This window comes from Xiphophorus couchianus, chromosome 6 (genome assembly GCF_001444195.1).
Source record: "Xiphophorus couchianus chromosome 6, X_couchianus-1.0, whole genome shotgun sequence".
Taxonomy (NCBI): domain Eukaryota; kingdom Metazoa; phylum Chordata; class Actinopteri; order Cyprinodontiformes; family Poeciliidae; genus Xiphophorus; species Xiphophorus couchianus.
Genome location: NC_040233.1, coordinates 28,301,675 through 28,326,075, shown reverse-complemented (window position 1 = coordinate 28,326,075; position 24,401 = coordinate 28,301,675). Strand labels below are relative to the sequence as shown.

The following is a 24,401-nucleotide window of genomic DNA, read 5'->3' as shown; positions in this document are numbered from 1 at the left end:
AGTGAGTGTTTTATCCCAATGTTTGGGTCGGTACCAGTCGTTCTCCCTCTGACCTCACAGAAAACGTGAAGTTCATAGGAAATTTAAACGATTTATCAGATTTTTGGGGCAGCGATGGGAAAAGCTGAAATAATAAAAAATCAGCTGAGCTTTATGAGTGGACACCTGAGGTACCGGGAAATGTTCTGGTTCTGGACTCTGGGCCTGCAGAAACTGTCCCAGTGAAGAGGAACGGAGGTCAGAGGTTGGTTTTGTAAAAAGAGGGTGGGGGAGTGATGGAGAGATAAGAACCAGAGTCTCTTCTTTCCCTGTGAATGTTTGGCGTTTCATGAGGAAGGCAGAGAGCCAAGTTCAATGAGGACACGCCCGCCCCGTCCTCAGCCTTTTGTCTCTGGGCCCAACAGGTGAGACAGAACCTGAATCTGTTTTGTTCTGGGCGACGCTTATAAATGCATCAAAGCCGCGTTCATGCAGCTCATCTTCCTAAACGGCCTGCAGGAGACCACGATGTCCAACTCAGACAGGAAGGTGAGTTGAAACCAAATTCAGGATTTAGCCTGAGAGGAACGGTTCCGCTGAAGGTTTCAGCTGTGACTAACCTGGTCTTCCTCCAGATGTTGTCCAGCGTTCTGGGTCTCTCGGTCCTGTTCTCCGCCTGTTCCGCCATGTTGCTCCCTAACATGACCAGTAACCTGGTCCAAAAAGGACAACAACCAGAAGAGGAAGGCTCCTCCTACGACCCCAACACCTCACACTGGCCTGAAACCGGCAAGAACCACTCTTCGGTTCCGGACCCTCAGTGGCCATGGGAGACCCGCAGCGGGCCCATCTGGCCCCCCAGCGAGAACATGACCAACTACGCTGACGGGCTGCGGATGTTGGCCACCAGCTCACCTCTGCTTCCAGAACCAGACACGTCCATCTGTGACATTCTGTTCAGCCAGCCGGTACCGCCGTCCATCGACCAGATCCCCTTCTTCTGCGTCTGCTCCTACTGCAAAGGAACCGTGGGGCCCAAAGGAGACCGTGGAGACCGGGGGCCTCCAGGTGAGATTACACAAACGTTCAAATGTTGATTTTATATCAGCAAATCAAAAGATCACAATATCCGTCAGACTTTATTTGTAGCTGAGATCAGTTTTGTCTGAACCTCAAAGCCTTCGGTCTTCTGGCCCACTAATGCCAGTTGATGCACATTTTACACAGACCAGTGACTGGACTGGAAATGCTTTGCTGTTATGACAAATTCTGCCAAATTTGTCCAGTTTGTTCTCCTACCAGAGGTGAGTTTAGTCTAGTTGGCAAAGAGTAAAAAGTTATTTGGTAAAAAGGTGGAAGTGAAAGAGTTTAATCTGATTTAATTTGTGAAAATGATTTTATTATACAGACAAAACATAAAAGCATGATGATATAAAACACGAGTAAAAATTAATTATCCTTAAAAATGACAAATTCAAACAGAAGAAATTTGCACTTCATGTTTCCAAAGCATTAAACCTTAGAAACCAACACGTACAGTCAGTATTTATTAAAACAAAGAACTTCCATTATTTACTGCAGATTCAGCAGAAACAAACCAGAACAAAGACGACTGAGTAGGAAAAGTCTCAGACTCACCGCTCTGGTGCTTTCTGGGTTTTTGTTTGTCATTCGGTGAAGTAACTGCAGGTCAGTCAGATCTCCACAATAAGAGCAACAAACCTCATCATGTCTGAAGTAAAGTTAAATTAATCCTAGACGTTTTCCAAAGGTCACTCAGGTAACGAACTCCTCACTCTAACTGGCATTAAATTCCTCATTCTTTTATCTCTGGTGTTTTCTGTACATAATTAACTGTTTTTGTATTTTATCCCTAAAACAGAAAGGAAACTGTTGGAGGGATAAAGTTCAGCTGTAGATCCGGATTGTTGCTCAAGTCCTGCAGTTTTATGCATGAAGTCATTTCAGCATCTTGGCTTCATCTTAAAAGCATTAAACAGAAATCCTATTATATAAAAATTGATCAGTTCAGATGATTTTGTTCTTTGATCAGGTGAACCTGGAAGTCCTGGAATGAGAGGGATGATGGGATTCAAAGGCTACCGAGGATTCACCGGCCCCCAGGGCACAAAGGGTGAGTTACAGACCAACCTTTCTGTCCTCACATGTAAAACTGAAATACAGCAGCAGAGAGTCTGAGGTCAGGAGTTTCTTCATTTCCACTTCAGGTCAGAAAGGAGATTCAGGAGAGAAAGGTCAGAGCGGTCCAGCTGGATTCACCGGAACGAAGGGCGATCGAGGATTCAAAGGTCTGAGATCAGAACAGAAAAATGTTTTTAATGTTTTCTCACATGATCAATGCTTGATTTGTGTTTCTGCAGGGGAGAAAGGAGACCAGGGCCTGAGCGGACCTCCAGGTGCTCAGGGTCCCCAGGGAGAGATGGGCACCTGCCCCGCCTCCTGCGAGAGTGCCCCGGGTGCACCGGGTCTGCCGGGGCTCCCGGGGCCAGTAGGGGCCCGGGGCCTGCCCGGGGTGCAGGGCATTGTGGGAGCTACAGGTGTGAAGGGCGATAAGGGAGATACAGGAGTGGCAGGGAATCCCGGTGTGAATGGTCAGAAGGGAGATCATGGTGAACAGGGGATCTGTGACTGTAAGAACGGGACGGACGGTACCAATGGGGCCCCAGGGGAAAAGGGCAGCAAAGGAGACAAAGGTGATGCTGGTTCACAAGGCATTCAGGGCTCCACAGGTTTGAAGGGAGATCAGGGTAACATGGGTGTCATGGGTCCCCCCGGCCCCTGCTCCCCGGCCATCCAATCAGCTTTCTCCGCATGCATCAACCAGTCGTTCCCCGCTGCCAACTGGCCGGTTGCCTTCCCTGACATCCTGACCAATGAGCAAAGGCACTTCGACCCGAGCATGGGCATATACACGGCGCCCATCAACGGCACCTACGTTTTCTCCTTCCACCTGGCGACCAATCAGAAGCCGCTGAAGGTCGGCCTGTTCCGAAACTTCTACCCGGTAGCCAGGGTAACGGAGGCGTCGAGCCAGACCACCGCCAGCCACACGGTCGTCCTGCACCTGAGCAGAGGAGACCAGGTGTGGATGCAGGTGAAGGACTCACTAACTAACGGCATGTTCACCGACAGCGAAAGCAAAAGCACGTTCTCCGGTTTCCTGCTGCACCCCGACTCCTGCGACATGCCGATGGGCAGAGACTTCAGCCCTCCGCCGCCCTCTGGTGGCTTCTCCTGGGACGGGCATGGTGGCCATCACACCACTTTGCGGCCTTAGGCTCCGCCCTGCGACAGGTGGTTAGACGCAAACAGCCAATCAAATTCAGTGCTGCACGTTTTAAAGGAGGAGTGTTTGCAGAAAGAGGCTGGTACCGACCCGGATGGTCTGCAATAAATCACATTTAAAACACGACTTTATGGTCATTTCATCTCTCCTGGATACAGTTTTAATACTATCCACACTGATTTATCAACAAATTAAGCAAAAAATTGCAAGATATCACATTGATGTTTTGAATAAAGAAGCAATATTGTAACATGATATTTTGGATTTAGCAGCTGATCAGGAGTGTTTATTGTTTGGTCTCTTTAGGAAGCCGGAGTTTGATTAAATATGATGGATGAAGAGAAAACATATTTGAATGAAAGTTAAAATAATCTGATCATAAACCAGTTTATGTCCTTTTTATAAGAGATAAATCCAAGACGTTTCTGAATCTCCATGATGAAGAAACGATTAAAACAAATTCTCCTCCTTTGAAACGTCCAGAAAAACTCACTTCTGATTCAACACTGCGTCTGACCTCTGACCTCTCAGTCGGCTGGAGAACTTCAGCTTTACTCCAACATGAAATATTTCCAAAGCACTTTGCAACAGTAGAGTTGATTTGCTTTTAATTATTAAAATCTGATGATTTTCTTAGGAATATTATCAGTTTGCCTTTTAAAATGATGCATGAATAAAAGCAGAGCAGAAGTTTCCACATTGTTTTTCAGACAATAACTAAAGTGTGTCTTGTAAATTTGTGTTATGTTTATGGATAGATTCATGTCATTTTGAATAAATCTCCAGTTTTGGAAAGGCGACCGTCTCGTTTTACGGAGAAAAACACCAAACTGAAGATTTTTTCATGTGACTCGAACTCACTGATCAGCAGTTTGAGGCTCTTGTTGCAGCGATTCATGACAGTTTCCAGGTGAATGCACCTGAGCGATGACAGACAGAGGAATGTGTGGATAACTGAAGTAAAAGAGACGAAAACAAAAAGCTGCAGTTCTGAGTCTTTATTCAAACGAAGCTCACAGCTCTTCATTCGTCCCAGAGATGCTATGAATGTTTTTCAAGTTGTGACTCCGGATACGTTTTCTAAGATCAACCGCCTCAAAAATAAAACATCCTTCCATAAAAAGCAGCTGGAGATTTGCTCCAGAGCTGTGCTTATAATCAAGAGTCCAGAAACCAGCGAGACAAACTGGTTAGCTTACAGCTAATATTCACAAATACATCAGACTCATCTTCCATTTCAGGTCCTTTATGAATTCATGTAATAAAATCAGATCTAAGATGGAGTCCAATAGTTTTTATTGTTGAAAGACAAAACAACACGTCTCAGTTAGTCTAGAAAAGCTGCATCTCGTTTCTACGGTAACTAAAATCTCTGAGCTGCAGGAGCCAAACTTCACTAAAACATGGGATTAAAACTGACGTCGCATCCCAACACGTCGGCTTCTCTACTTCTCCTTGGGCGCCATGTCGTCTCCACCCGACACGTTGCCTTCCTCATCGTCATCATCGCCGGCGCCGATGATTCCCTTCAGGTAGGAGCGCTTGAACTCCTGGAACACCAACTCATCCTCCATCTCACTGGGAACAGCAGGAGCATCACAGATCAGACCAGTGAGAACAAAACTCCCACAGAGCGTCGCAGAAAGGATTCAGGAAAACACAAACACTCACCTTGGACCCAACATAATTCATAACTGATCTGTAAATCTTCTCTTGTGTCTGTTTATTCCTGCATCTAAAGCTGCAAACTATTCCATAAACTCAACCTGCATCTGTTCTGACATTAAAGGAAACAAAAACAAACACGCTGGGCGCCAAGGTGCCACCACCCAACATGGCGGCAGGTTCTTCCTGTTTGACCTGATCAGACAGATAAAAAGTAAAACGCACCAGTAGAGGGAAGACCTGATGAATAATCTGATCTAAAGCTTCAATAAGAACAGGAAGTTTCTCCCTCAGAAGCTTAATGTCTTTGTTTCAGCCTCATCAGAATCTAGTTGCTCTCATAGTTACCTCTCCTTCACTGCCGGCAGCGAGAAAATCAAAGTGGAGAGAAACGGAGGTGAAAGAGGGAACGAGGTCTGATGGACAGGTGAGATCAGGTGCAGAGAAAGTTCTACCTGCTTCTGGTTTGGGATGCATGAGTGTGAAGGGAACCTCCAGGCCGACCTCACTGCAACACACACACAGATTCAGGATGAACAGGGTGAGTCCAACGTTCATGATGTTTCCACAGAGCCTGAACTCACCTGGATCCCATCATCCTGCCAGCAGGTGGGAGACAAACATGAGATCAGATTACAGCAGAAACGCTTCAGAGAAAAGAAACACAAAGAGCCGCTGAGGCTCCGATCCTTCATTTGACCCTGATATGAAAAACTAAAACAGTTGATCTGAGCTGGACTGAACTCCATGTCTGCTGGAAAACTGACAATAAAACCTCAATGAAACGGAAGAGAAGAAACGCGGCGATGGAAACTGTTCAGATTCTTCTGCTTTCTCAGTTTTCCTCCTAAATAATCTCCTTTGATTGGCTGAGGTTACTTCCTGGAGGAGCGCTGACATGATGCTGCCACTTCCTAACTGTTCTCCCTCTCCTGCTGTAAACTTTTTACTTTTGTTTTGGTATTTGTTGTGAAATCAACTGAATTGAATAAAGATCTCTGACATCTGATGATCTGAAAGGTTGTTGTGATGTTGATGGTTGTAGGAAAATCAGAGGAAAACCGACCAACCCGCCGATGATGAGCTTCACCATGACTTTGTATGAAACCATGATTCCCAGAACCTCCTTCAGGACTCCGTCCTTCACGCTGAAACAAAACAGACGTTTCAGATCCTGCCGGTTCTTTGGGGCAGCGCTTTGGCGTGGAGCGCGGCTCACATGCTGGACGAGGCCAGGTTGGTGTCTTCGTGCTTCAGCTTCCCGTCCAGAGCGATGCCTCTCCTCTCACGGTTGTTGGCCAGCAGCGGCAGCAGCTTGTAGACCTTCTGCAGCGTCGCTCCGGCAGACACTGAGTCCCTGACATGGAGACGAGAAGCAGAGTGAAAACACACCGAGAGCAACAGCCAGGAGCAACAGCCGGGGAGAAACAACCAGGAGCAACAACCAGGAGCAACAAGCAGAAGCAACAGCCAGGAGCAGCAAGCAGGTTAAATACAGAGAAAACAACAAAAAGATATTCTGCTCTTTAAAAACATTTTATTAGGACGTTTATCTGAACGAATAAACATCACTAACTGTGAAACCCTGAGGATTCAGCCAGGAGTGTTGGACCAAAGATGGACAGAAAATAAAAACAGTTGCAGTTCCTGACTGAGCCACCAGATGGAAGACTTTTCTCTTTTGAGCTTACACAAGTTTTGGCTGCAAAAACATTAAATCTGTTTAATTCAACCAACAATAAATAAAACATCTGAAGTTTTTGTTCCTGATTCAAACTCAGGAATCAGGAACAAACATTAAAACAGCTTCTATCGCTTTAATTTATGATGACAGTTTTTATTTCCTGCAACATTTGTAGGAAAATGTTTGTTTCCAGACAGAGATCTCTTGAGATTATAAACTTTGATATTTTTCTCAGAGGAAAAATGATCCAAACTTCGACATGCAGTCGGTTCTCGTAGCCACGGTTCGAGGTTTCTTCCTCCGTGACTCATTCCTGAAATTCACCGACGACAAAAAGCTGCTAAACTAGTTCTGTGCTTCAATAAACATGAAGCAAATAAAAATATTTTATCAGCTGAAGTGAAAACATCTAAACCTTTATTTCCCTCTTATTCCACAAACATTTTCCTGAAACCAGATCAGCTTTTTAAATCCTGTTAGAAGTTATTTACTGTTAGAAACTGCATGATGGTAAATAGTCATTAAATCAACTTAATTACACATCAACTAAAGAGAAACAATTAACAGGTAATTAACTGTTAATGAACAGTTAATTACATGCGAATACCAAATAAATAATTTTTACTCTGTTACTCAGTTACTCTGTTTAAATGGGTCAGAGTACTTTATATAACCACACAGTGTTTATGTTGAAGTTTTGCTCTTAATATGCAGTATTTTTGTTTTTATTCTGTTTTTATATATTTGCAGCAGATTTAGAGTTTGAATGACTTCAGGGCTCAAATCACAGCAGATTTTAACACCTTTAAAAACTGACTGACTAATTTTGAGTTTAGTTGATTCATTCAGGATCAGAATAATTTATCTGACAAGAGAAAAGACTGGCTGAGTTTTATCTGAGCGTAAATGTGGATGTTTTACTAAAACATCAGGTAAAATACAGAACCGGCTGAAAAAAACTCAGAATAAAATAATAGTTCTGTTCTGATCCTGATCCAGAGGAAGAGTCACTGATCTTCCTCGGTAAAATCCTCAGCAGAAGCTCCACTCCAGTCCAGATGTCAGGGAAAACTGTGTGTGTGAAGGAGTGTATGCGTGTGCTGGTGTCTGGTCACCCAGCAGGGGGCAGCGCTGAGCTCTGGAGCCCAGCAGGGGGCAGCGCTGAGCTCTGGAGCCCAGCAGGGGGCAGCGCTGCGTCCGCGGCTCTCAGCTCCTCCTCTGCGGCTCTGATGGCGTCCAGAAGCGCCAACATCTCTCTTCTCAGCGCCTCCATCTTCTCCTCCATCACCTGAGTCTTCAGGTTCTCCTCCTTCCTCTGCTCCTCTTCCTCCTCTGCTCCTCTTCCTCTTCTGCTCCTCTTCATCCTCTGCTCCTCTTCCTCCTCTGCTCCTCTTCCTCCTCTGCTCCTCTTCCTCTTCCGCTCCTCTTCATCCTCTGCTCCTCTTCCTCTTCCGCTCCTCTTCATCCTCTGCTCCTCTTCCTCTTCTGCTCCTCTTCATCCTCTGCTCCTCTTCCTCCTCTGCTCCTCTTCCTCCTCCAGAAACTGGTGAAGCTTCAGGAACCGGATCTGCCTCTCTGATTGCCGCGCCTGGAGCTTCATGTGTTGAACGGTTTGACTGAATTGGACTTTGCCTTGACTGAAAAGCTTCACCTTGTCCTGCAGAGCCTGGATGTTTTTCTGGACCTCCTTCCTGAGCTGCTGAGTGGCTTCATCAGGGTCTGAACCTGCAGCCGCTCTGCTTCTCTGAGTCTCTGCAGACGACGCACGCCGGCTGCTGGTGGTCCAAACAGAACAGTTTCTCAGACTGCACACATCCTGCCGCCTCTCCGGGACTTTCCCTGCTGTGAAACTCTCACACAGGTTCTTCAGCACCAGGTTGCAGAGCGCGTCCTTCTCTCCAGAGACGTTTTTACACAGAGGACACTGCTGGACCTTCTTCTCCGTCCACCAGTCCTGCAGAAGCCGTGACTGCAGGGCAGGATGACTGGATCTCTGAAGATCTCCAAACACACGGGCCAGTGGAGATCTTCCTGAACTCGGCTCGCCATCCTGTCCGTGTGAAGCTGAGAAAAACGAAGCTCAGACAGAAAAACATAAAAGGTGAAACTGCCTCAGGTTTCTCCTCCGGACCTGAAATCCTCCGGCGGTGAAACGTTGATAGCAGCTGAAGGACTGGAGGAAACTTTGTTTCAACTGGTTGAGCTTCAGTTCTGTCTAATTAAAGCATCTAAACTCTTCCTGCAGTTTCCTGACTTCACACCAGGAATGTTGCTGCTCCACATCATCAGGAAAACGGACAGAAGTTTGTTTCAGCAGATTTTCAGTTCTGTAGATCATCCCTATATTATTATATTATCCTTTAATTGATCCTCATCTGAACCAAATGATGCATATAATCACAAATTCTCCAATGTCAAAGTGATCAAATTTAACTTAAATTTAAAACAGTTTCTCCTTAAAGTCAAACTGAAATGAGCATGCTAGCATTAATGTGATCAGATATATTAGGTAGTGCTGCATGATGAATCTTCTTCTATGGTTTTGTTGGTTATAACCTCTGGTGGATTGACCCTCATTAGCAGCGTCAGGACTCCATTTTGTTAGATTTCACATAATTAGCAGCTAATCCTCCTAATTTCTGGTCAGGAATCATTTCCTGTTTGACCTGCTGTGTGCCAATCATTACCCAGAATCCTCGATGTCCACACATTTGATGTAGCTGTCGTTGGAGTACAGCACCACCGTGGCAACCTGGTCAACTGAGAAGAGAAACATTCAGGTGAGTTTGTATTAAAACATGATGATGTCATCACCACCGTCAGGTGTGTTTACCTGAAACTACGACGTTCTTGATGTTTTTGTTGGAGTTGTTTGTGATGTTGACGTGAGCGTGGATCGTCTCTCCGTGGTAATAAAGCTAAACGTGGATTTAAGATGAAACAACAAATCGGAGGAATTTCAGGTTAGATTGTAAATGAATGAATCAGTGGATCAACGAGACGCTTCACCTCTTTATCCAGAGTGACCTTAACATGCAGCGGTTTGTCGGACATGACGAAGTCTTTGGTGGTTTCAACGGAAGGTGGCGCCCCCTGCATGTCTGGAGCATACTGAACCTTCCTGATCATCAGCTTCACTGTGCTCCTGTTGGACAAACAGACGGTCAACATTTCCTCACCGACAGCTTCAGCCATCAGGACAGATGAGACTCACCGTTTGCGAACTTTTGCATCCTGACTCTCAGCGCTGAACGCTTTAATCTCAAACTCCACGGCACATTGCTGCAGAAAAGGAGACGGTTTGGGTTTTTACTGAAGGGAGGACGGCCAGAGGGACAGCTGGGGAAACCTGGGCCAAAATGGCCGATATGAAGTCGACTCAGATGGAGTTACAGAGAGAAAACAGACTGGGCTCCACACTCTGCTTCATTCCTGATGGCCCAGTTGACCCGGTTCTATTGGAACCAAAACTTCCTCATCTGTTAATTTCCAGCTGCTGAGGGTCTCTTTCTCTCTGCTCTGACCCAAACCAACCTGTTCCCCTCCTGGCCTGTGGGGGCGCTGCACCAAGAACCACTGAAGGAAAGACACAAAAACATCTGAAGACACTGAGAGCAACTTCCTGTTTCACCAGATGGAAACAAGATGGAGGCGTCAGATTTTAGTGTTGGAGGATTTCTCTTTAGTCTTTGGTTAAAGACCACAAACCATTTGTCCTGCTAGCGCTAGGCTAGCACATTTGTTGTGGTTGTATTTACCCAGAATTCTTTGCACTGTGGTCCGTTCACATATGCATTCAAACTGAACCAGAGTTCTTTTAACCGAAGTTAGCATCAGAGTTCTACCAATATATCGCTAAATTCTTCATCATCATAAATAAATCTACATTCAGTCAGAAAACGTTCTAATAAAAGCCGAGTTAGGAAGTCGTGTTCAGAGGAGTTTCTGTTGTTTTATTCGTTTTATACTAATATCTATAAATCAATAAACAAACAGATGTTTGGATAAAAACTGGTGCAGGTTTTGGTGTGAAGCTGAAATGAACCTGAACCTAAAGCTGAAGTCATCAGGAACTGGGAGAATTTAACCGCGGCTCACCTTCCCAACATCATGGGGTCCTGGTTGGAGAGCCACTGAGCAAGGCAGGTTGTCAGGAAACTGGGAAGAAAAACAAATAAAGAAGGTTTTCACCTGGCTCTGCAGTAAGGCTGACTCTGATTGGCTGCTCCGCTCACCTCGAAGAAGAAGGGGTATGCGTTGTTGCCCAGCTTGCGCAGCAGCTTGGCCTGGACCTTGGTGTGGACGCCCTTCTCCCGGTCCTGCAGCGGCGGGTACACCTGGCGGGTGGACAGGTACAGCTCCCGGCGGAACGCGATGCCGATCACGTCCATGTCGTCGCGGCCGTAGCGGAAGATGCAGGACAGGGTGACGAACACTAGAGGGCAGGAGAGGCACAAGCAGCCGTTATGACCAGCTGCATGTAATAAAAATAAAAGATTTTCAGCTGGATGCAGAAAAACTGATGAGTTTAATTTGTAAAAGTGCTAAAAATAAATAATCTCCATTGTCGGATGTGTTACCATGGTTACACATCTTTTCTTTGTGGTGGAGCTCAGTTTGCTAACTAATACATAACCAATTATCTGTGATTGATTTTAAGCTCCGCCCCTTTTCCCAGAATGCACCAGATTAAACAGCAGGAGGGGCCAAATTCTGCCCAGGGCCCCACAAAACCGAGGGCCAGCCCTGCTTTATAGACCAAATCACATAAAACGAGTTGGGTCACAAGTATTCATACCCCTGGCAGATTTAGATTTTAAATGATTTTCATTCAACCAAGACTCACATCTCCAAAAAGATAATAAATCTTTTTTTTATTTTTCATTTTTCCATTTTCATTTGCATTTATTTATAAAACAAAAGAAAAATGAAAAATCTCCTGACCATCACAGAGATCAAACGTTTCTCTTTTCTGAGCAGATTTTTTAATTTCTCCTCTTTGATCTTTGATAATAATCTCCAGGTCTTTGAGGTTGGAAGCTCTCCTTTCCATCACCCTAATCTTTAGCTCCATCACAGATTTTCTATCAGATTTATTTATTCCTAGTCAGAAGAAACATGTTGAAATGAAAACATTTCTACTTCAAACCTAAATTTCCCAGGTGTATGAATAGTTTTGGCCTGAATTATTTTCCTGTTGAACCAGAAAATATTTCCGCCATGTTTTCATTTAATGATCATCAGGAGAGAAAATCGTTCACCGACCTTTCCTCCCGGCCAGAGCCTCCGGGTCGATGAGGACGACGCCATCTATTGGTGGAAGAGGAGAAAGCAGGTCAGTGACTGAGGAAGGTTCTGGTTCTGAAATGTTTTCTGATTCTTCTGGTTCCGGATGGATCCGGCTGTCAGACTGACCCACTGGATCCACAGAGTCCACCCGGTCCACGAAGTCTCTCTTCCCCATGAACACGCCGACCTGAAAACATCCAGCAGCCGTTGGTCAGTGGGACAGTTTGGAAAATGAAGGTTGATTCTGTGATATTCAGAATCTTCTCTGTGACATTTAAGGAAAATAAATCCATTTAAATCTGATGTTTAAAGAATAACTAGAAAAAAGATTTATTATGAAATTTTACTTTATTATCAGACAATTGAAACACAGTAACTAATAATAATTTGAGTTACTCATATTTTAAGCACATAAAATGTTTAAGGGAAGTTCTGGATGTAATTTTTGATCTCAAGTCATAAATATAAATATAAATATAAATGTTAATACAGAAATCACAGTTTATCTGGGTTTATTAAGCTTCCAAATAATAAAATAATTATTTACATATGGGACAGCAGGTATAAAACTTTTCTTCAGGAGTGGAAACTCACTAACAGCTGCTGCTGGTTCTCTTGCATGTCTGGTTTAAAACTGCTTGGTGACCCGTTTCGTTTTCTGACGTCATTCTGCTGAACAATCTGAGATTCTTTAATGAGGCTGAAACTGAAACGACCTGCTGAGCCTCAGAAAGCAGCAGGACGGAGCTGCTGCACAGATACAAACCTAAAATCTCCTTCAGGAGTTTCACCAAATGAAGCAGGAAATATTTCCAGGGTTAAACGTTTTAATTTCTGAGATGAAGTCACTGTGTTCGTTCAGCAGGACTAAACTCTGAGTTCATTTCTGTCTTCACTGCAGATAAAACCGTCTGTAACCAAACAGAGTCGCTCTGACAGGAAGTGGATCGACTGGATCCCGTTTTTAGTTTGTTTCACTCACCGACTTGTCTTTGCAGGTTTTCTTAAAAATGACATTTTTTGGACTCATGATGGTGGAGACGGAGAACAGCTGACCTGAGGAAGTGGAACAAGCAGAAACAGGTGAATGGATGTCAGGACTGCTGGGTTCCACCTTCAGACTGGAAACAGGTTTGACCTTCAATGTGTCTCATCAGGTTTGACCTTCAATGTGTCTCATCAGGTTTGACCTTCAATGTGTCTCATCAGGTTTGACCTTCAATGTGTCTCATTTACATCCAGCAGATCCACAGTTTGCATCAACTCTTCAGTTGGGTAAAGTTTGAGTCTAAATACATTTGAAGTTAATGAGGCATTCTGTAACATGCTGCAGAGATCATGTATGGATTCTAACCAGAGATTTAAAGAGGAGCAGCAAAAGCAAAGGACGCGGATTAGCAGAGCGAGCTAACAGCTGACGGTTTCATCCAGGACGTTTCCTCTGCTGCCTGGATGCTGAGCTGTTAGCATGTTAGCATGTTAGCATGAGTCTTCAGTCAGAGAAGTTTTCTTTTAAACATCAGCTTGTTTAAATGCACTGAAGCTCCTGATTAAAAGGTTTTAAAAACTTTTTTCTTTTAAAAATTCAGCTCAAACACAGACGTAATATTCACAGAAATATGATGAAAATATGATTTCTAGTAGAACTGGTCACTCAGGGCCACCGTAGAAGTAAAATAACTAGAGATTAGAAGGTGAAAGTTGAATATATTCAGGTTTAGTTTTTATCTCTCTCTAGCGGCCGAAATGATGCACTGCAGCTTCAACAACTGGTTTAAAATAGAAGATGTAAACACATTTCTTTAAAAAATAAAAAACTTAAAACAATATGTTACAGAATTAGTCAAATAATCTGCTTCCTAACTGAATAACATCAGATGAACAGAAACAGATTTCCATCATTGCTTCCTTACTAAAATAATAAACTGTTTAGATCAGAGTTAATGAAATTAGGATGAAGAGGAAAACATGTAAACAGACTTCAGCTGCTGAGCCTCTTAATCCTGTTAAATTCCTCCCACTGATCTGGACCAGAACTTTCTGCTCACAGAACCAGAACAAATCTGTTCCAACTGGAGCTTCTAACATCGACCATGATTCTCTCTGGGTTTATAATAATAATAATAATAACTAAAGTATTTTCTTCATCACTGATCCTCTGAATCATGTAGAATATCTAATAAACGTTAGTTTAGTGTCTCCTGCTCCAGAGAAAGTTCTGGTTCCTCCTGAATCGGGCCGTTTCCCGTCCGGACTCCTCCTACAGTAAACAGATAAAACACGATAACCTGCAGGTCGGATCCGAGTGACTCACCAGTGCTGCTGAGGTTCTGAATGAGAGGAGGAGACCAGCCCGGTCCAATGGCTCTATATGTAAACAGCTGCTGTCTGTCAGGGCTGCCTGGGCCAATCAGAGGCCGTCTGCGGTGACCTTTGCCCTCCTCCTCGCTGCTCCGCAGACAGCCAGACTTCCTGAGAGGATTGGAGCGGTTCCACCTCCGTCAGCACATCGGGCCGGATTAGAACGAAGCTCTGCCTGCAGCGCCGCGAAGAACCTCAACCTGAGGTTCTTCATCCGGCAGCTGATAGAGAAGAAACTCCTTTATTCATAAATAAATTCATTTATTCATAAATAAATTCATTTATTCATAAATAAACTCCTTTATTCATAAATAAATTCATTTATTCATAAATAAATTCATTTATTCATCTGTAAAAATCGCCACCCTGCTGCTGATGTCCAACCTGACAGATTTTCCACAACTTCAGCTTTAAATGTTTCGTCTTGTGTTTCCTGGTTAAATCAACTAGAAATAAAAATAAAATAAAACATAAAACAGTAAAAAATGTCCAACAGCTTAACAAACTCTTTGGCTCCAGAAAACAACATTTATGTGTTTATTGTGAGAATTACAGATTCTGGAGGAACAAAACAGCTTTCAGCTTCTATGCTCCACAAATCTGGAACAAATGTCCAGAAAACTGCAAAACAACCGAAACACTGAGAACCTTTAAATCTAGACTAGAAACCATCTGTGTAGAGTTTGATTAATAATAAATGAAACATTGAGCAACATGAGCTCATTAAAATGTTTGTTCTGGTTTCTCAGTTGTCGACTGTTTGATGTTTTTATGACTTTTTGTGTTTTTATGATGTAAACACTTTGAACTGCCTTGTTGCTGAAATGTTCTACATATAAACTTGATTGATTGAAATAAAAAACACAGAATAAGCTGGAAAAACAAAATGAAAAAGAATCCAAGTTATGAAGAGATAAAAGATTAAAAACTGTTAAAGGAACCATTTTAAAAACCAGAGAAAAGACCGATCAATAAACGACCGTCATTCTGTTTTCTGCTGTAGTTCAATAAATTTGAATAAATCGGACAATTTCTCAGAACTGCGACAGACTGGCGACCTGTCCAGGGTGTACCCCGCCTCTCGCCCGGAACGTAGCTGGAGATGGGCACCAGCACCTCCCGACCCCATTAGGGACAAGGGTGAACAGAAAATGGATGGATGGATGGAATTTCTCAGAATATCTGCCAAGATCACATGTCGCCACAGTCTGAGCTGCTCAGACCTTTGACATGTGGAGTGTGTGCAGAAAGCATTCTGAAGGTTGAGCGCCGGTTCTGACCCGGTCTGCAGAGCTGGTGCACGGCTTTGGAGGGTGATGCTGCGGGGCGTTAATCCACCGACCTGCCTGTCAGCAGGTAGAGAGGAGCAGGATTACTGCCTGCAGCGCATTAATCATCCAAATTACACTTCAGATTACAGCGCAAACACACACACACACACACACACACCCAGACACGCCCACACACACACACACACACACACACGCGCACACCCCCATATGCAGACACATGTTTGAGCGCTATCTTTGCAGGGACTTTCCATTGACTTCCATTCATTTCTACAGCCTAAACCTTAACCTAACCCTTATAATAACCATAACCATTACATTCCTAACTAACCAAAACTCAATTCACACCTTAGTCCTAAAACCGACCCCCAGGCTTCGGTCCCCACAAGGAGCAGTGGGTCCCCACAACGTAGTATGTGTTAGGAAAATGGTCCCCACAAAATATTAGAAACAAACGCACACACATACACACAGCTGTGCAAACAGCTGCTACCATTTTAGGGTTTGTAGCTTAAAATTTAGCATTTTCAACAGAAATGTTGCCTTTTCAATATTTGTATATATTTTTTCAAATATCTGATTTATTTCCTGGTTTGAAGGAACAGCTTCGTGGTTTTAAGTCTTGATCGTCTCATAAAAGCTTCGTTTATGAGATGAAACGGGCCACTGGTCTAAAATCAGCTCCTTTCAGGGAACGTTTGATGGTCAGACGAAATAAAAATGTAGTTCTTTGGTTCAGAGTCTCTGAGGAAACCAAGCAGCTGAAATGTTTTGGTAACAAACTTTATTCAGATAAAAATAAATGTGAAACAGTTTTGTTAAAATCATCATCAATCAGATATTTTCTTCACTTTCAATAAAACCAACATTGAAGATTTAAAATAATTCAAACAAAAGACAGAAAACAGCAACAGCAACAACAACATCATCAGCGTAGAAGGTGACTTTCAGACGGCGTATCTGAGGAGGTTCATCCTGAACCCAAAAACAAACGTTGATGGAGAAAAACTTCAAGTTATTTTGTTTTTTATGTCACAGCTTAACTGAGCAGAACCTTCTAGAAACGAGTGGAAACAGTCCAGATAGAAACGCGTGATTAAACGTAAGCTTTGGTGGATTCTGTGTCGGTCCGGGCCGTGGCCGTGTAGACCTTCTTCGCCGGGTAACCTCTGCAGAACAAAGCGCAGCGTTCAGAGCGGTTTATAAATAATTTAAATTAGCTGCAGCATCGTGGCGTAAATATGATCTGAGAACAATAAAACAGTCAGCTCAGTTACCCTTTCTTTCCAGCAGGTGACGCTCTCTTGCAGGCGCTGCAGAGGAGACTTCCACCCAGGATGCAGAGGGAACCTCCGGCCCAACCCATGTAGAGGCCGGCGCCGAGCTCGAACCTGCAGAAACAGAAACAGAGTTCAGGTCCAGTTCAGGCCCAGTTCAGGACCCGTCCAGGTCCAGTCCAGTTGCTGTGAACTGGAGAAACTCACTTTGCTCCTCCGTACAGCGGGTTGTAAAACTCCTGAACCACCTGGTACCCGTACCAGGAACAGGCGATGATGCAGCATAGTCCTGCAGCACAAACACGTCGATTTATGGAAAATATTTGGGTCATTTTGGATTCATTGCATCATTTTGAAGCTGATATTCCCAGTTTGGATGTTTGTTTCATGCTTTGCCTTTTGCTGCTTTGATGAACTAAAGACTTTTTTCCTTTTGTTCATCTTTAGGTCCAATTACAGCTTTAATCTCCATCATGATTTCAGCATTAAACCCTTAATGTTTGCCAAATTAAAGTTGGTAAAAACATTGAAATTATGGTGAAAAATCGTCACTTTAATTGAATTTGAACGAATTCTTCATGCAGCTAAAGAAAGGTGAACTTCATCCGTTTTACTGCAGCTTTAAAAATGGAATGAAGGGGTGTGTGTGCGTGTGTGCATGTGTGTGTGTGTGTGTGTGTGTGTGCTTACCTCCCAGGATGCACATGATTCCTCCGGTGGCGGCCATCTTGGCCTTGGACTCCACGGTGGCCGAGCCGATCTTGATGCACTTGAGTCCGAGCAGAGAGACGATCATGCAGCCGAGGCCGAGCAGCAGAGAGATGATCATCAGAGCGCGACACGCCTGGACGTGAGCTGCAGGAACACACACACACACACACACACGTTGATGTTGCTTTATAAAACGTTTTCCAAAAACAACTGAAACTAAAAAATTATGACGGAAAATATAAAATCGGTTTAAAGTGACAAATTGTCATACAAATATCATGTAGTACATGTATGAATGGATCTGTGTCTAAATTTGATTAATCTGAGTTGAGTTTTATGTTAGTTTATCAGAAACTGATAATAAAAACTAAAATAAGTAAAATTTTGTACATTTTCTGTTTGAGGTCAATTTTAACTTCTCTATGCTTTCAATGTTCGAAATAAGGTCAATTTATGTATCATCACTTTGGTTTCTGCTTACTACAAAAATACAAGTTTTATCAACAAACAAATAATGAAATATGTTTATTTTTCTGCTATTTTTTGTCAAATTTAATCTATAAAAAGTGAAAGTCAGTGAGTGTTTTTAGATTCATTTATTTTATTTTACCACTTTTATACAAGTAGAGGAGGTTAAGAGGTAAAATGTTAAGAAGCTCCAACATCTTTTCAGAGGTTGTTTAAAAGTTTTTAAGGAAATGTCTTTAATTCGGTGTGAATCAGACTTTAACTCCTTTTAAAGCAGGAGGAACTTTACAGCTGCTGCAGTAATTTATTACTGTAATAAATTGATCTGCTGATCATAAAGACCACCGCTCCTTTTTACGACTGGCCGAGAGTTTCAGGAGAGAAATGTTGGCGTTTGGTTTCCAACAACCTTCATGTTGGTTTCACAAAACATTTCTGAAACTTAAACTACATTATCAGGTGAATTTATGTAAGTTTACCCAAAACTGGAAAAGTTTTAAGTTAAATGTGAAAACAGGAGCCAAGATCTAAATTTAATGTCTTCTGATAAAAACTCTCAATAACTTTAAGAATTAATGACGGTTTAAATTTTTTACACATTTAATATGTTTTACAATCTAAATCCTTTGAATACTTTTTAAAATATTCAAGGTGGTTATTTTTGCTTCACTTCTGTTTTCCCTCCATTTTACAACCAGCAGGGAAAGACGTTCAAAATGGCGTCCAAAAGAAAACAATCCAAGAGCAGGATGGAAGGAACAAATAAAAGCATATTTAAAAGTTTAACTTTTGTTGAGATTATTTGCCGTTTAATTTGAAACAAAATGACAAACCAGTCTCTAATCTTTCTGTTTTGGGCGGGAAACGTCAGACTCTGAAACCCCCCAACCTTTGGACCGTCGACCCAAACCTGGCGCCACTTTGGGCGAACTGATCTAATTCCTGTTGAGCTTTTAAATAAATCCACTCAGCTCATCATTTATTCAGGAAATAAAATCCACCAATAAACTCAACAGATTTTTAATTTGAGGACAGATTTACTTTAGCAATGAAGCTAATTACATCAGTTCCTCATTTCAGTTCATTAACGTAAAGCAAGAAAATAACCAGATATAAAATGACCTAATATGGTAGAAATCTGATACAAATGTCTAATTTCAATGTTTTTTAAAAATGTTTTTCACTGAGAGATTTTAAAACTTGTGTCTAAAGTAAACAATTAGCTAATTCCAGGTGCTGATCTTACCTGGGAGGGCCAGCATGGACTCGAAGTCGCGGCAGTTGGCGATGCCGGCGCTGTTCTCGGCGCAGGCGTGCCACAGGTTCTCAAACTCCCTCTGAGAGACGATGACGCTGCCGGACACCGAGGAGATCTTCCAGTAGTCGTTAGCTAGCGCCGCGCCGGTGATCAGAAAGCCAATCATGCACATGACGAACCCCACTGCCTCCACTGCCGTCGACATGGTCGCAACGTTTTTGGAAAACCTCTCAAAATGAAGAACAGAAGAAGAAATCCACGTACTAAAGATGATCTGAGGCTGAAGGAGCCTCTGCTGGAAGCCTGAAGGCAGAAAGTAAGAGCAGCAAGTCCTGAGAGGTGAAACCTTTGGTGGGTGAAGTCAGAGCCTCACTGATGCCTCTCCTTCAGCTAATCTGAAGTCTGAGGCTCTATGAGCAGGACTTTAGTCTCTACCAGGGCCATAAACCGCAGGGCCACTCCCTGTAGTTCCCTTCATCTCTGATATGGCCACAGTAATGATGATGATGACGATGATGATAATGATGATGATGACGATGATGATGATGGAGAGTCTTCAGCCACTCCTCAGATACTCCAGTAGAGAGACTGGAGGTCATGGTGAACCAAACAAACAGGTTTTCACCCTAAAACAATTAAAAACCTGCAAAGTGAGGAGGAATCAGCTGTGTTGCCATGGCAGCCAGCGCTATGGAGACAAACACTTCCTGTCCCAGACAGACTGGACAAACATTTCAGGGTCTCTGGTTCCCAGTAAAACTTCAGAAAGAGTCAGAAATATTTCTGGAACATGTTCAGCGTTTTTACAAGTTAATCAGCAAAACCTGAAAAAACAGAAACCAGAAACAACCAAGCAGAGCAAGATGGTGGCAAGATGGAGGCAAGATGGCGGCAAGATGGAGGCAAGATGGAGGCAAGATGGTGGCAAGATGGAGGCAAGATGGAGGCAACATGGTGGCAAGATGGAGGCAACATGGTGGCAAGATGGAGGCAAGATGGAGGCAAGATGGTGGCAAGATGGAGGCAAGATGGAGGCAACATGGTGGCAAGATGGAGGCAAGATGGAGGCAAGATGGAGGCAAGATGGTGGCAAGATGGTGGTAAGATGGAGGCAAGACGGAGGCAAGATGGAGGCAAGATGGAGGCAAGATGGTGGCAAGATGGAGGCAAGATGGAGGCAAGATGGAGGCAAGATGGAGGCAAGATGGTGGCAAGATGGAGGCAAGATGGAGGCAACATGGTGGCAAGATGGAGGCAAGATGGAGGCAAGATGGAGGCAAGATGGTGGCAAGATGGTGGTAAGATGGAGGCAAGACGGAGGCAAGATGGAGGCAAGATGGAGGCAAGATGGTGGCAAGATGGAGGCAAGATGGAGGCAAGATGGAGGCAAGATGGAGGCAAGATGGTGGCAAGATGGTGGTAAGATGGAGGCAAGACGGAGGCAAGATGGAGGCAAGATGGAGGCAAGATGGAGGCAAGATGGTGGCAAGATGGTGGCAAGATGGAGGCAACATGGTGGCAACATGGTGGCAAGATGGAGGCAAGATGGAGGCAAGATGGTGGCAAGATGGAGGCAAGATGGAGGCAAGATGGAGGCAAGATGGAGGCAAGATGGAGGCAAGACGGAGGCAAGACGGAGGCAAGACGGTGGCAAGATGGAGGCAAGATGGTGGCAACATGGTGGCAAGATGGAGGCAACATGGTGGCAACATGGTGGCAAGATGGAGGCAAGATGGAGGCAAGATGGTGGCAAGATGGTGGCAAGATGGAGGCAACATGGTGGCAAGATGGAGGCAAGATGGAGGCAACATGGTGGCAAGATGGAGGCAACATGGTGGCAAGATGGAGGCAAGATGGAGGCAACATGGTGGCAAGATGGAGGCAACATGGTGGCAAGATGGAGGCAAGATGGAGGCAACATGGTGGCAAGATGGAGGCAAGATGGAGGCAACATGGTGGCAAGATGGAGGCAAGATGGAGGCAACATGGTGGCAAGATGGAGGCAAGATGGAGGCAAGATGGAGGCAACATGGTGGCAAGACGGAGGCAAGATGGAGGCAACATGGTGGCAAGATGGCAGCAAGATGGAGGCAAGATGGCAGCAAGATGGAGGCAAGATGGAGGCAAGACGTCTTCTTCACCAGGTGACCAACCGTTGTACCTCGTTAATGATGTCATTAATGATGTCACAGTCTGACTTTTACTGTAAACCACATTTCCTGTAAAGACAAACCAGAAACAAAAACTAAAATCTAAAAATCATCCATCCATTTATTTTTCAATAAGACAAAATGAGAAATTTTCACGTTTTCTTTCACAGGAGTTGCAACCTTCATAGTTGGACATAAAAATGACATTTAAATCAACATTATTGGTATTTATTAAATCAGTAATATTGATATTTATCTGCAGGATGTTTTCACTCTGATCTCCGTCGTTTGTGTTTATTGAAGAAATGAAAATGTGGAACTTTGTTTTAATCGAGATTGACCTTTACAGGTTGAGGAAAGAAGAAGTGAGGTGTTGTCATGGAAACGGTGATGTTGATCCGTTTCTCCTGATCCAGAAAAAACTTTAAACATGAAAACATGAAACTGATGATGTCATCATAAAACCTCAGGATAAACTAAATAAATGGTCTGGATAAAGGATAAAGGCAGCGGGGCGGCTGGGTTTGGGTTTGGGTTTGGGTCTGGTTTTGGGTCTGGGTTTGGTTTGGGTTTGGGTCTGGGTTTGGTTTGGGTCTGGGTTTGGGTCTGGGTTTGGGTCTGGGTCTGGGTTTGGTTTGGGTCTGGGTTTGGGTCTGGGTTTGGGTCTGGGTTTGGGTCTGGGTTTGGTTTGGGTCTGGGTTTGGGTCTGGGTTTGGGTCTGGGTCTGGGTTTGGTTTGGGTCTGGGTTTGGGTCTGGGTTTGGGTCTGGGTTTGGTTTGGGTCTGGGTCTGGGTCTGGGTTTGGGTCTGGGTTTGGGTCTGGGTCTGGGTTTGGTTTGGTTTGGGTTCTCCAGCGGTTCTGGTCTCGGTGAAACTCAGCAGGCCAGTCAGCAGCTTTTATGGTTTTATGGCGGCTGCTGGTTAATGTTTGCTCACTGCCAGAGTCCAAAGTCTGACGCGTTCTGATGCGACTGCTGAAGAAGCTGAGCGACCCGACTGAAACCGGCCCAGAACCAAACTGATTCTGAACGATTCGCATCAACAACCTCACAGGTTTTATTGAATCTGCCGTCATTCTGGTTCTTCTTGACCTCTGACCTCTGGCGGCCCGGTCAGGTGGTTCCGGTCGGTTTCGCCTCTCCTAACTGGGCGTGGCACCACGACAACTGTTACTGTAAACTAGGGCAGGTCAGCAGGTCAACATGTTCAGCAGCCTGACGAATTGACCTTTGACCTTTCTGTCACACATTAGAAAACAGAGCAACTTTGATTCCTGGTTCCACTTCAGTTACATTTTATATTTAATAACAGAAATAATTATCTTAACATGTTTTAATTTGTGATTTAATAAACTTGGCAGAAACTGTTCCCTAAAATCAATAACGTGATTTAATTTCCCTCTGGGTTCAGAAAAGTGTTTTTGAATTCGTTTGGATATTATGAAATTTTTCATGTTTTCTTTGCTTTGCAGCGTTTTTGTGTTTTTCATGTTTTTTCTTCAGGCTGCAAAGCAAACTTGTTTACAGGACTGAATAATAAAGTGATGCTGATACAGGAAAGAGTCTGAAAACTGGAAAGTTTCCAGTTAAACAGAATGAACAGATTTTTAATGAACTTTAACCTCATTCTCTCATTTCCACTCAATCCGTCAAATGAATGTCTTTCAGAAACGAATCTGAAAGACGATTCCAGAGAAACAAGCCTGAGGAAAAGCAGAAGTTTAGAGAAGAAAACCTGCAGACAGGATGAAAAAGACAAACGGATGGAAAACAGAGATGTTCTATTCTGACAGAGGATCACTACTTGACTTTTTACCTGATGAGTCCAAACCAGACGGTGCAGGAAGAGACAGCCGGAATATTAACACTGATTATTAACAACAATAAAATAAATGATGTGAGAGAAGAGGAGGAAATCAACAATAACCACGGAAACGTCCTAATAAAGGAATAATTGGAATATAAAGAATGAAACAATGAGGAAGAGCTGGAGCATGAACAAGAAAATAAACACAAAAATGAAACCAAAACAAGCCAACAGCCTGATCTTCTCTGGGAGATTTAAATAAAACATCTGGATCCTTCAGATTTATTCAGATTATTCTGATTATTCTGATCTCAGAACCAAACGTTACTGGTTTCAGAACCACAGGAGAAAAATGGCCCTAAAAACCTGGATATTCTCTGATGTGAAAAAAAAAATCAAAATAAAACAATTTTCTCTGATTCAAAGCTTCCATAGTTTGGTGTAAAAATGAAAGAATTATTTCAGACATTTCAGTCAAGGCAGAAATACTTAATACATAAAACCAGTGGCTCAGATTTTAAACATCATTATTTTAATGCTCAGCTTAAACACAGAGTCGCACTGGAAATAAAAAACATTTGTTTTACTTGCATGTTACTTTTAGAGCCATGCAGAGAAGAGACGTCCAAAATAAAAACATGAAAAATATTCTCTGACATCATAAAGTCAGAACGTTGAGTCAGAAATGTGACAGAGATTCATGAGAAACGTTTGGTTCCTTTAAATCAGAACTGAAAACATGAATGTTTTACTTTATCAGTTTGTTTCAGTTTCTTCTCCTGTTTTTTAACCTTCCTGAGTCACTTTGAGTCTCTGGTTCTGTGCAGAAGTTCCTGTTTTACCTGGAATCCATTCAGCTCTCTGCAGCTTCTCTGTGATCAGACGTGTTAATGGAATAATTTCCTCCCAGTAAAACCATCAAGTTGACTTTATTGGTTCAACAGAAGCTGATCTGATCAGAGCAGAACTGATGCTGCGGCTCCACGCGTCGAGAAACAAAAACGGAGAAACGCGTCGTGTAGACATGCTGAGCCCTGAGCTCACTGCTGCAGGAGAGGTCAGAGGTCACTGCTGCAGAAAAACAACAAGAAAACAGAAAAAAAAAAACTTTATCTGTTTCAGCTGCAGGAAAGGTCAGAGGTCAGGGCACCAGGAAAA

The 24,401-nt window shown here is 43.4% G+C and overlaps 3 protein-coding genes across 6 annotated transcripts; 1 reads left to right on the top strand and 2 right to left on the bottom strand.

Annotated features, from left to right (window-relative positions):
* Positions 1-393: 393 nt before the first annotated feature.
* Positions 394-3,983, top strand: LOC114146284 (inner ear-specific collagen). The gene is made up of 5 exons (XM_028020228.1): positions 394-528; positions 615-1,047; positions 2,033-2,113; positions 2,208-2,288; positions 2,361-3,983. Exons 1-5 carry the CDS (start codon positions 469-471, stop codon positions 3,275-3,277), a joined length of 1,572 nt encoding a protein of 523 aa, XP_027876029.1. The 5' UTR covers positions 394-468; the 3' UTR covers positions 3,278-3,983.
* A 286-nt stretch (positions 3,984-4,269) lies between these two features.
* On the bottom strand, positions 4,270-14,287 carry saga (S-antigen; retina and pineal gland (arrestin) a). Of its 4 annotated transcripts, none has more exons than XM_028020264.1 (16): positions 14,239-14,287; positions 12,907-12,980; positions 12,051-12,111; positions 11,901-11,945; positions 10,871-11,070; positions 10,734-10,793; positions 9,850-9,917; positions 9,645-9,780; positions 9,469-9,553; positions 9,323-9,395; positions 6,171-6,308; positions 6,022-6,099; positions 5,536-5,550; positions 5,407-5,459; positions 5,300-5,309; positions 4,270-4,864 (listed from the first exon to the last, which is right to left on the bottom strand). In XM_028020264.1, the coding sequence occupies exons 2-16, from the start codon at positions 12,952-12,954 to the stop codon at positions 4,732-4,734; spliced, it is 1,203 nt and encodes a 400-aa protein (XP_027876065.1). In that variant the 5' UTR covers positions 12,955-12,980; positions 14,239-14,287; the 3' UTR covers positions 4,270-4,731. The 4 variants fall into 4 exon arrangements, with proteins under 4 accessions (XP_027876065.1, XP_027876063.1, XP_027876067.1 ...); XM_028020262.1 differs by lacking the exon at positions 14,239-14,287 and adding an exon at positions 13,141-13,397; XM_028020266.1 differs by lacking the exons at positions 12,907-12,980; positions 14,239-14,287 and adding an exon at positions 12,981-13,074.
* A 2,056-nt stretch (positions 14,288-16,343) lies between these two features.
* Positions 16,344-19,694, bottom strand: cldn15la (claudin 15-like a). The gene is made up of 5 exons (XM_028020313.1): positions 19,277-19,694; positions 17,542-17,706; positions 17,059-17,140; positions 16,852-16,965; positions 16,344-16,743 (listed from the first exon to the last, which is right to left on the bottom strand). Exons 1-5 carry the CDS (start codon positions 19,491-19,493, stop codon positions 16,671-16,673), a joined length of 651 nt encoding a protein of 216 aa, XP_027876114.1. The 5' UTR covers positions 19,494-19,694; the 3' UTR covers positions 16,344-16,670.
* Between the last annotated feature and the right edge of the window lie 4,707 nt (positions 19,695-24,401).